At 33.2% G+C, this 13,151-nt stretch overlaps 1 protein-coding gene across 3 annotated transcripts in view; it reads left to right on the plus strand.

Moving 5' to 3' along the window:
• LOC106878643 (serine/threonine-protein kinase 11-interacting protein) overlaps positions 1-13,151 on the plus strand; it is a 90,721-nt gene that overhangs the window by 20,093 nt on the left and 57,477 nt on the right. For all 3 annotated transcript variants that reach the window (XM_014927947.2, XM_014927940.2, XM_014927927.2), the window contains exons 2-7: positions 8-98; positions 966-1,168; positions 5,907-6,074; positions 7,672-7,779; positions 7,945-8,016; positions 10,039-10,168. In XM_014927947.2, the coding sequence (XP_014783433.1) occupies positions 35-98; positions 966-1,168; positions 5,907-6,074; positions 7,672-7,779; positions 7,945-8,016; positions 10,039-10,168 (745 nt within the window). In that variant the 5' untranslated portion in view covers positions 8-34. The remainder of the gene's footprint in view (positions 1-7; positions 99-965; positions 1,169-5,906; positions 6,075-7,671; positions 7,780-7,944; positions 8,017-10,038; positions 10,169-13,151) is intronic.

Below are 13,151 nucleotides of genomic sequence, written 5' to 3' on the forward strand. Positions count from 1 at the left end.
CCCCCAGTATTCAGATTGTGTGGTTGAAAGAAGGATGACTTTAGAAACCAATGAAATTAACATGGTTCACCAACTTGCTGAGGTGGTGCATTACCAAAGTAAGTTTTTCTTTTTCAGTTTCAATAACTTGACCATTTTTAATCATATTTTCCCTTTTTTGAATGTGTCTTCCTTTTTTGTTTTTTAAACAATGATATTCTCCAAAATGAAGATAATTATTTGTAAAAAAAAAAAAATGCATTTAAGCTTGGCTATGTATAAGCACAGGCATGGCTGTGTGGTATGAACCTTGTGGTTGCTTCCCAATCACATGGTTCTGGGTTGTTCCACTGTGTGCCGCCTTGGGCAAGTGTCTTCTATTATAGGCCTGGGCCAACCAAAGCCTTGTGAGTATATTTGGTAGATGTAAAGTTAAAGAAACCTGTGAAATATATATATATATATACATATATATATATATATGGGGGGGGGGGGTTTCAACCTCCACCAATGTTTGACAACCAGTGTTGGTTTGTTTACGTTCCAACAACTTTAGCGGTTTGGCAAAAAAGACTGATGAAATAAGTACCAGAATTGTTTGACTTAAGTTTTCAAGGCAGTACCACAACAAGGCCACAGTATGATAATTGATGCAACTAAAAGATAAAGAAAATTTATGTCTTTTTGCATATCTCATTGTATTTTTCTCTATCTAACAATATTGCAGTAAAAAGCATAAATGGTAAAAGTTAGTATCCTATGAAGAAAAGAAAGGCCCCACTAACATGACCACATTCACTGCGCTAACATAACTCACATTTTTTGTATTTTGTTTAATTTATTCTTGCCAATACATGCCACCACTTATCTTATTTAAATTATATTATTAATGTCTTCAGTCACTTATTTAATTGTAATTTATGACATATACAACAAAAGATGAGACTTTCATTTTACTTACAATATTCTTTTTTTTTATATATCAGGTAACAAAATTTTCCGAGGAGAGGGCCGACTTAACCTTTCTACACACACATTAGTCTTTCTTAATCAAGCAACACAGGAAGGTTTCCTCTCCAGCTATCATAAAGAACATGATCTTACAACTGAAAAACAGCAGGAACTGGATAAACTAAAAAGTGACATCCATTTTGTAACTGATGTACTGGTGGACACAACCGCACTAAAGGTTTGTCACCCTTGCTTTACTTTGTCTTTTAACTCCCCTCCCCTGCCATTTATACTTAATTCCCCCTTATGTTTTAACCCTTTAGCATTTAAACCAGCCATATCCGGCCCAAATATTCTACCTGTTTTATGTTTGAAATGTCAAGATCTGGCTTCTTACACTTATCTTACTATGTCATTCTAAAAATATACAATCACATCATTGAAATCTCAAAGCTATAAGATAATGGATGATAAATTCAAAATAATGTGAATAAATAAGCATTACATCTGACGGAGTAATCTGAATGCTAAAGGGTTAAAAAGATGCTGAACTGTTTTTCAGATGTGATTTTCTCAATGTCAACTTTTCTTAGGCTATTTGTTTGAAAATATTTGTTCATATATACGTCGTCATCACCATCATCATAGGAAGTGATAAATAACAGGCGGGTGATAATTTCAAATTTAAATTGGCTTTACAAGTCAACTTTGACCCCATTGCAGAAAACAATATGTTGAAAGTATAAATTATTGTATGAAATAATTGTTAACTCAAAGGGTTATAAATGTTTAGCCCTAGGTCAGCCCTGGTTAAGCAGACTTATGGTCAAATCATTCCAGCTGAGACTATCCTTTTTTTGTGTGCGTGTGTGTGTGTATTTGTTTGTTTTGCAAACAATCATCTTAATTAGACCTGATATGGAGCTAAATAACAACAGCATAATGTAATATCTTCACAAGGAGTCACTTGCAATGATGTGTCAGTCTGTTACCTTTCCAATCTTATTATACTATGAGTAAGATTAGATCAATAATAATGATAATGCAGCATATGCTCAATAACTTGAACAATAAGGAAGGTCTATAGTTCTTACGTAAGTACTACACTAATTTTTGTACAGAAGAAAAGTATAGTTGATTGCATTAAGCCCAATATATTATTAGTATACATCTTTACCACCCATGTAAAGGATTTGTACTTAGAAATAAAAGGGTTACAAATTAAATTCTGTGTGATTCTGAATATTTGTTTATTTATAAAAGGATTGTTGAATCAGGTTGATGTTGGTCTTTTAGCTTCATGTGATGTGAGAATGAGTTGTTAAATTTTCACTTCACTTTATTCGGCTAATCTAACTTGATAAATCTATCTTGACTTGTAGCAGATAAATGAATTGTGGACCATCAAATGTTCATATATTTTGTTTGACTGATCATTATCATTGGTAGGCAATTAAACTTATGGAACAGATGTAGCGAAATAATTTAGGGGTTTATTTCTTTATCATGAGGTCCCAAGTTCAATCCCACTGTATGACACTCCAAGTTAGTTTAAGCCTTGTGAGCGAATTAAGTTAACGGAAACTACAGGAACTGTTTGAAATCCTATTATGGTTGTTGAAATGTATACCAGTGGCGTCAGTGGCATGAATTATCTACAACTACAAACTTGAAACTAAAGAGGCAGTTGTATGGCACTCACCATGGTAAGAACAAAAATACAGCAACTGTTTCACTGTTCTTATGATTCATAGTGTATTTGTGTATACAATTGCTTCCCTCGTATGACCAGAGATGTATTATATATCAGAATGGCCCGTGTGATTCAGAAATTTACCATGTTGCAAGACCAGATCATCTGTTTACATTTATCATGCAGGCGTTCAAATTGAATTTGGAGTACATCAATCTCACCAGTCTAGGAGGGTCTGCAAAGGTCATAGGCACTGACTGACCACCTCTAACTAACATCTATCCAATGATATGTATCCTCCTATCATAAAGTATTACATAGAGGAGTAGATTACAAAACACTCTAGATTATATTAACACAGGAAATATAAAAAATATACTACATTTACACAAGTACTCAGCTCTCTCAAATGTATGAACTCCACTTTTTGCAAATCAGTAATATATTTTATCCTCTTTTGACACTTGAGTGTCATGCTAATCCCACCCCACCTCCTCCATTTTGATCCTGTTGTTTTGTATTAAACATCTTGTATTATGTATATTGAGTAAATATGTTAATTAGAAATTAAGCACCCTCTTAGGAATGCTTTCAGTCATAATATCCCTTTAAGCAGATTTTAAGTTTACTGGGGAAACAGGTGAGTAGTTTCTCTTTAAGGAATCACTTAACTAATCCAAGCAAGTGTGAAGTAATAAGCATGAGTAGTAGTAGTAGTAGTGGTGGTGGTGGCGGCAGCAGCAATGGCATTAGTAATGTTTTATTATAATAATAATAATAATAATAATAATAATACTGGTTCAAATTTTGGCATAAGGCCAGCAAGTTTGAGGAGGGGAAATGTTGATTACATCAGCCCCAGTGTTTAACTGGGGCTGATATAAACCCTGAAGGGATGAAAGGCAAAGTAGATCTTGGCAGAATTTGAACTCAGAAAGTTAAGACTGATGAAATGCCACTAAGCATTTTGCCTGGCATGCTAATGATCTTGTGGTGGAGGTAATAATACACACACACACACACACACATAGGTACAATTAAGTGATAATGATATTCTATCAAATAATGTGGTTCTCTGCTCTATCATCACGACCACATTTCGTATTGTATTTCAATTAATTTTTGTATTATTTATCATGTACAACCAAAAACAATATGTCGCAGTTGTTTTATAATTGCAACAGATTTAGTATTTGGTGCTTTATTTTATTTTTAAACTTTATTCAAATAGAACCAACTGACATAAATAGCCTCATTGTAATTATTGTCATTATCATTGTTATTATTAGCACTTGTTCTTTGTTACCTCTCACTTCTGTCTTGAGTTCAAATCAGATGGAAATGACTTGGTGTTTCGTAATATTTATAATTTTGTTTTTAAAAAACCATTACCAGCTTTACCCTAGAGTTAACTAAACAAATTAGCTGGTACCTATTTTATCAAATCATCTCTTATAAATAGATGGTGCCAGGGCCCCATTTTTATTATTATCATTATTCAGCTTTCTTTTTTTCTTAATGAATTCAATTCAGTGCTTCACATTATTACTAGGGTTAATTTTCTTTTTCTACCTACAGTAAACCAAGTTTACTTACCTAGTTCCTTTGCTTCCTAGAGAGCATAGGCCATTGACAACTTTTCTCAACTGTTCCCAATTCTGGGTTGTCTCTTCTGCTTCTCTCAAGATAGACCCCTGCCTCTTGTAGCTTCCTTTCAGATTTTGAAAGCCTTCTCTCTCAGGTCTTGTTGGTTTTGAAGTTTCATTGATGCTTCTATACCTTTGCTGTTTTCATTTGAGAATAGGTGGTCCATATTATTCAGACCTCTCTCCTGTAACCTGTCCAGCATGGGGAGTCCTGCCAGGAGCTTGTGTTCTGCTGGCATAGCACTCAGGGTCATTGAGGCATGCAAGCCACCACTATGCAACAAGGAACGGACCTTGTAGTTGAATAAACTAAGTACTAGTGATATACTGAGGTCAGTTTAATTGGCTATAAAGTCTCCTATTGTATAATTGATCTCATGTCCTGTTGAAAGAGATCATTATAGAAATTAGAATAACACCTTAATGAAGTGTTGCAGGGGTGGGAGCAAAGCTTCTCAGATTTGCTCAAACGATTCAACTATCACAGCAGATTTTCCTGGTCTGATTTTCACTATTCATTGGATTAGTTGACTAGGGCAGTGAAAGCTATGAATAGTATCAATTACTTGGCTATACAAATCACAAAATGATCTGATATGTACAGTCAACTTAGATATAAATTTTAAACAGGATCCTGGTGATAGGAAACTGAACAAGTTGCTTTCTACGTAGAACGACTACAGATTAGATTTTAGAATTTAGTTTCAATATGAGCTTTGCTTCAATTGATTCAATTAATTTTTGATATGCATGACCTGCTGGATGTGCTTAACAGTTTTAGGTTGTTTTCAGAAGTTTTTTTCAGAAATGAAATGACTTAATACTATAAAGATACAATGGAGAAAGAGAGAGATTGCTATACAAACTTAAGAAATATTTTGTAACACTTTAGGTCATTGAATAACTAATGTAATCTTAGCTTTTTATCTGTAATAAGAAGGTAAATATACTACAGTGGTTTTCGATTTCTTTTACCAGGTCCTCAAGAGCATGTGATTCTGTTATTGTAAACTAATGAACTATACTATTCACCTGTTATTTAATACATCTTTGAAACATTGTCTTTGTATGCTCTAATATATCTTCACCTCCAGTTTCTCTCTTTTGCAACTTGGGTAAACATGTATCTCTCCTGCAGCAAAATATCCATTCTTATCTCTCTATCATACTTTAACCTTTCATCAAAGGTTAAAGCACAAAGCCACCTCCTTCAATATTACACACAACCTCCATTGAAGGGGCCTTATCTTGTGAGTTACTTGGTGGCATCACTGGTGCTGGTGCTATGCAAAAAGCATCCAGTACACTCTGTAGTTGTTGGCATTAGGAAGAGCATCCAGCCATAGAAACCATGCCAAAGCGAACATTGGAGTTTGGTGCAGTCTTCTGGTTTGCCGACTCCTATAAATTGTCCAGCCCATGCCAGCATGGAAAATAGACATTAAATGATGATGATATAAATTGCTTGACTGGACCAGTGAAAGATATGTGCTATTGTCAAAAAATAGTGTGTTGGTATCAGAATAGAAATGTTTCTATCTTTTAGTCCATCAGTTCACTTTGCTGTGACTCTCATAAGAAAAAATACATATATAGAAAGAAAGATATTTATATTTGTTTCAAATGTCTAATTGCAGTTGTACCACCAGTTACATACAATACAAGGACCACTTGAAATTGGCATGTTCCAGGCATTAACTGAACTAAATATTAACCGTGTTCCTATTCATCTTATACAAGGGATTGCAAAGCTTAGGTCAACATTGAAACAGATTACAATCAGTCGAAGTTTGCAGACCTTAGAGGTAAGAATTCAAAATTATTATTTCTAAAGTTCACATTTTGCTTTTGTTTTTTTTTTTGCTTTTTTTTTTAATTGTTATGTCCATGTGTGTGTGTGTGTGTGTGTGTATTCCCAGTGCTAACTTGTCAGAGAGTTTAGTAAATCTAGATATTAGCCAGTATTCTTGGAGAAGATGTTTTTACAAGTAAATGGCCATCTCAGTGCAAACCAGTCAATTGTATGGCATATCAGAAGATGGTAAGTTAGCAGAACTGGGAGAGGGTTGAACTAAATACTCTGCAGTGTATACTCTGTTACTCCTCTATATTTTGGTTGCAGATGTTCTGGGTCAGACTTTGAACTTCCATTTGTACCGAATCAATAACAAAACTGCCAGTATTGTACTGATGTTGATGTGACTAATTATAACTTTATTTCAGTAATTAGTCTTGTACTTAAACAAGGAATCAAATCATGTACTGAAGAAATTTCGTAGTGTGACTGTGTGGATATGAAGTTCACTTTGCAACCATGTAGTTCCAGATTCATGCCCACTTCACACTACCTTGGGCTAGTGACTTCCAGAATAAGGTCTTGGATTAATCAATACCTTGTGAGTGGAATTTGGTAGGCACAAACTGTACAGAAGTCTTGTCTATTTAAATATAATGTGTATCTTTTGGCAAAGGATATAAAACATTGGCAAATACCCCTCCCCCAAAACTCGTGCACTTCAAATGAAGTTTCTTACAATATTTGTTCTACACCAGATTGTAGACATTCCCTTTTCACTCCTACCTTCAAAGATCCTGTGAACCAGCAAATAGCTAATTGGAAACCTGTAATCAGTGCTATCATGGTTCACCAATTAAAAAGTAACATGCCTTACCCACAATCCAATTCTAGTGGCCAAGTGTAAACTCACGACTTTGAGCACTTCACCACTGTTTCTTGTCGGATTGTTTTTTTTTATTATTATTTTTAGTACTGGAATCGAGAAGATGTAGCTTTGTTTATTGAATTATTTAGCATAATATTAGGAGATGAAGAAGTTTAGTAGTCCACCTTTTAATGGTGAGCTTAGACATTAACTCTTAAGAATTGTAGGTGTGGCTGTGTAGTAAGGAGTTTGCTTGCCAACCTCATGGTTCTGTGTTCAATCCCACTGTATCTTCTACTATAGGCTTGGGCCAACCAAAGCCTTGTGAATGGATTTGGTAGATGGAAACTGAAAGAAAACCATTGTGTATGTGTGTGTGCGTGTATATGTGTATGTACATATATATGTGTGTGTGTGTGTGTGTTTGTACTCCACCACCACTTGATAACCAGCGTTTACATCCCTGCAACTTAGTGGTTCAGCAAAAGAGACCGATTGAATAAGTATCAAGCTTAAAAAAAATATAAATATTGAGGCCAATTAATTTGACTAAAAATTCTTCAAGATGGTGTCCTAGCATGACTGCAGTCTAATGACAGGAACAAGTAAAAGATATAAGAATATGAAATAGAGCTGATAATGTTACTTCCTTTGTTTCTGTTTAAAAATGTATGAATTTTAATAATTTCTTGATGAGGCCCTCATATATTTTTTGGTCTAATTTCTTCTTTTTTTTCAGTCTCTTTTTGAAATGTGTGGGGGCGATAGAAGTGGGCCTATGGCTTGGCATCATCTAATTTATGCTGATCTTAGTCAGAACAGTATTCAGAAGCTGGATTCATCTTTGGTATTTTTATATTTATTTACTTATTGTTTTTATTAATAATTGTTCATTGTCCAATATATTTGCTTTAATAATTGTTGCCATTTTGAATAATTAACAATGTTGCATAATTTCCAAATGATGAAATCTAAAAATCAATCTTATAAATTCTTATTTTCATTATATCAGAGGTTATTGCCATCACTGAAGTATCTGGATTTGAGCCACAACAATATTCAAAACCCTGAGAAACATTTAGAGGTAAATTATCGTTTCTTGCTATTTATAAACAAAAACATATTTGATGAAGTGTGTTGAACTGAAATGAAGAGTTTGTCATGATATGAGGGGGTACTGAAAAGTTCCTGGTTTTGGGTAAAGGAAAATACAGGAGGATCAGTTAATTATGATTTTATTCAACATATTCCCCGCTCAGATTCACACACTTATTGCAGTGGTCTTTCAGTTTTTCTAAGCCCTATGAAAATTCGGATGGTTGGGCCTCCAACCAGGCCTTTTGCGATACCCTTAAAGCCAGGAACTTTTCAGTACTCCCTTGTGTAATCCACAGATTAGTTGTCAACTGTAACAGTAACATTAAAATGGGTTTAAAACAATATGTCACTCATAAATAGTGTGCATATAGATATGTATATAAATGATACAAAGAGAAATTTAAAGAATTGTGTATAAAGAAAATAAAGATAAAATGTAAAATAGTTGAGGGAATATACAAGGGGAAGACAGTATTTGTTTATTAAGCTAAAGTGCCAACTAGTAATTTTGTTGAAATCTCCATACGACATTATCCTCATAGTCTGTTTTTTGGAATGTAAAAATTTTCTTGTATGAATATATAATGAGACCCTGGTTGAGATTTGAACTATAGTTCTCAGATTTTCTCTGTCTAGAACCACAAACAAATAAAATTCCATAAAAGGATAAGTGTTGCTAAAAATGGTATTAATGCCTATGTGAATATGGCCAAACCAATCAGTACAGACTGATATATTCATGGCTGAAGTAGCAATCTTCAAAGGAAGTATGCAAGGTTTCCTGCCAAACAGTTTGGCTGAAGAGTCTAGGACTTTCAAGTCAACAATAATAAATAAGCAAGAGAATTCAACTTTAGGCAGAACTGTCCCATGTTTTTATGGATCATGTTGCATCTCCCTCTTATGGCATTTCCTCAGTTTTCACTTTGCTTAACCTAATGGAACTCTGTCAGTTGTTCTCTCTTACTCTCTTTCACTCATCTTATGTAACATGTTTTTGTTGTCTTCAACAAAAGGTACTGACTTGTAATGTTAGTAACACATATTGATTATATACAGTGGTTTTTTTCCTTATACAATCTTCATTACATTATCCAGCAAGTTATATAGAGGATTCCTAACAGTTATGTTTGATGATCATTGTTTCATTAATTCATTGGATGTCCATTTATAAATAGAACAATGTGGGTTAATAAAATATTTGAATACTCAATTAAGCATTAGTGCAATTATTGTCTACACATGTGACCTATCCCATAACTGTGAACAATCAAAGACTATGTGACTAATTACCAAACTAAGAATATTTGTGTCCCTATTGACAACCATGGATGAGATAGTATACAGCATATTAGATAGGTCATAGTTCTCTAAATGAGACATAGTTTTATCAAGGTATACACTTAAGATATTTAATAGCAATGGATTGAGTGAGGATGACAAAGATTGTTGATTCATGTTAATCTTACTTCTGTTATACTGAGAGGAAGGTTCATTATATATTTATTTCAGATAATTGACTAAGAGTACATTAATATTATAATGCAGCAGATTGGTATCAGAATGTAAAAGACTGACTAAATACAGCAAAGCATTTTAGCTGAGTTCAGATTCTGCCAAAGTCAGCTTTGCCTTTCACCTTTCTGAGATTGATTGATAAGATAAATATATAATCAAATATACCAATATCACCCACCAAAATTGTAGTTTTCTACTAATGTTAAAAATCAATATTTTGATTGAAGGCTATTTAAAATGTGTTGGATATTAGACTAGACTCAATATCAGTTATTTTAGTCAGTGTGAACCATAGTTGGTGAAATCAATTTCTTGATTGTCTCTAAATAGGAAAAGGAGTAAAGTGGACTCTAGCAGAATTTGAATTCAGTGGGGTAAAACTAAATATTTCAAGGATTTTAGTCCAAAGCTCTGTTGTCTCCATGAACATTTCACCATAATCTTCTTTAACAATATCTAAAATCCTTTTTTCTTAACACTTGTTTTTCAGAATCTGTTGTATGTTGAACAATTAAACTTAGCTTTCAACCATCTGACGACACTTCCTTCACTGTCTAGTCATACAAAGTCCTCAATCAAAACTCTTATTCTTAGAAACAATAATTTAACAGATCTGAATGGTAAGTTATCAAATTCTCATATATTTTCTTTTCAATTTTTCATCATAGTTTTAATATTCATCATCATCATCATCATCATAGATTTTGTTTTAATTATTAATTTCTAAAGTAATTTTGTATAAGTTTTCATCATAGTTTACATTCCTCCTCCTCTCCACTTAATCATCATTATTATTATTGAGGTGGCAAGCAGTGCACTGGATGAAATGCTTTGCAGCATTTCTTCTGACTCTTTGTTCTGAGTTCAAATTCCACCAAGATCAACTTTCATCTTAACAGGGTTGATAAAGTATATAATAGTTGACTGGTGGTGGGGTGGGGGTCGATATAATCAACTAATCCCCGCCCCCAAAATTTCTGACCTTGTACTTTTAGAGAAAGAATTATCATTGTTATTTTTAAAGATTTTGTTTTCATAATTTTTAATTTCTATCAAATTGAAATATTTCTCTTTGTATAATTTTCTGAACTACTATACTGTTTCAGTCCTTTCTTTTAAATCTTAGCTCATATCACATGAATTACTCCTGAATATGCACTTGGTCTTGGACTAGATTAAAACTAGTCCTTTATTGCTGAACTAAAGTTAGCAATGTCCTTGTGCACTGTCAGTACATGTGCCAGTGTTTTTTGTGAATAAGGAGAATATTGCCATCCTACTTTAGGAATAAGGTTCCTAGTTTTAGTCCAAACCAGAACTGAGTACATAATCAAGAATAAAGCATTTGGCACCAATTAGAAATGGAATTGATAGAAAATAGTTTAACCTTTTAGCATTTCAACCAGCCATATACAGCCCAAATATTCTTATTTTATCTTTACCTGGCCATATCTGGCTTCTCACTCCTAACCTACAATATCATTCTAAAAATAATCGCATCACCAAAACTTCAAAGTGACTAATACATGATTCACTGAAAAATGGTACAAATAAATAAGCATTACATTAGACAGAGTTATCTGAACGCTAAAAAGTTAAATATATATCCTAAAGATATGGTTAATAGTTTCGAAATTTGTGATGTCAATAACATCCCGTTTGAAAAAATGTACATATTAAGTTTTGCTTGGTATAAATTAAAAACATGATCCCATGCTGAATGTGTGATGCAATAATTTCTACCAAATACTTATTAGCAAAATGTTGTATATATTCTATGTTAAAATATGTTGTTTATATTACTGTATTTGTTAACAAGATTTCATGACCCAACTAGTGAACTTTTTACCAAAGCTACACACTCTGCTGTCTTTGTTTTGCATTGACACAGCTGACATAAGTAAACTGAAACTTTATATATTAACTGTTACTGTTCCATTCAATTAGTTTTGGCGAAAATAATCAATCCTACTGAGTTTAGAGAGAAGAATATAAGTTTTGTTAAGCCATTCATTAGTTATATTTGTGAAGTGAAACAGTTGTAGGTTGTAATTAAAACTAGGTCACAACCTTGGCTCACTTGCAGTCTACCTTGTATGTTATCTGTAATGACAATAGTTTAATTTGACCACAATCATATCACAGATGATAAGGCTACTTGTTCCAAGTCCTTCTTGTTATAATAGGTTAACCAGCAGATACCAGATGGATACTGCTAGAGACTTTTATTCATTTCAAATGTTTTAGATTTGAAAAGAGGGACAAGATGGCTTGATCTTGTGGAAGTAGCATTTTTAATCTATAAATAAGTCGAATTTTATTCATTACTCTATCATGCTGAGTTTGAATAAAAACAAACAATGGAAACCTGAAACGACAGTCTCACTGGTTGGTGAAAACAATAGTATTTTATATTCATTGCAAATAGATACTAACTTCAGTGTTGGATCAGTTTTGTTTGTGTAGGTCTTCTGAAGCATCAAATGAGGTTTCAGGCTTTGAAGTTTCCTACATTTAATGTTTTATGTGTTTATAGAAAAATCATTGGAAACTTGTTACATTATACAATTCTATGTTAGTATCCATTGAGCTAATGTTTTTCAAAACTGATGGTAACACCTTTTAGGAGGGTAGTAGAAAAGTTTATATGGGTAATGGGAGTTGAAGGAAGTGGTAGGGGGTGATAGATGTATCTGTACAGTTTTTTGCTTTAACCTTTGACTCCTATATAAATATTAACTTTGAAAGAATCTAAATGTAATATTATGATAAATTGTTTTCAAGCCACAATAACAACAACAATGTCAATAATAATGACATCAACAATAAATAACAGACTTCAAAAAGTGAATAAGTAAATAAACAAAACCTAATATATACCACCTATGCTGAGAGTATTCACCTTAAAGTAGTAGCATATTCATTTATAGTACCTGGAATTAAATTAGTCCAGCATGAAATTATATGCATCATCATCATTATAATATAATAATAATAATAATAGTAACATCGATAGGAATGAGAACCCAGGTTCGAAATTTCCCCAAGACACCTGACGAAGGCTGAAGGGTATATCAGCCGAAACGTTGTGTTAACAACAAACAAGATGAGGACGAATATCCGTCAAATGTAGATAATTTAAATAATGTAAATAATTCCTCATCTCTTAAATATAGAACTGTATTATCAGAAATGACAGTTTTAAATTTGTGTAATTCATTTCAAAAAATGTTTTATTTAAAAAAATGCATTGAGACTCAACTAGATTTAAATCACAATGGCCACACACTAACTCCAAAAGTTATTTTAAAACAAAACTAAATATATACACACTATACAGTAAACTAGTTTCTTTTATGCTATATATAAGGCGGTGAGTTGGCAGAATCGTTAGCACGCCAGGCAAAATGCTTAGCGGTATGTCGTCTGCCGCTATGTTCTGAGTTCAAATTCTGCCGAGGTCGACTTTGCCTTTCATCCTTTCGAGGTCAATAAATTAAGTACCAGTTGTGTACTGGGGTTGATATTATCGACTGGCCCCCTCCCCCAAAATTTCAGGCCTTGTGCCTAGAGTAGAAAAGTATATATATATATATATATATA

Source organism: Octopus bimaculoides, chromosome 4 (assembly GCF_001194135.2).
Source record: "Octopus bimaculoides isolate UCB-OBI-ISO-001 chromosome 4, ASM119413v2, whole genome shotgun sequence".
Classification (NCBI taxonomy): Eukaryota; Metazoa; Mollusca; class Cephalopoda; order Octopoda; family Octopodidae; genus Octopus; species Octopus bimaculoides.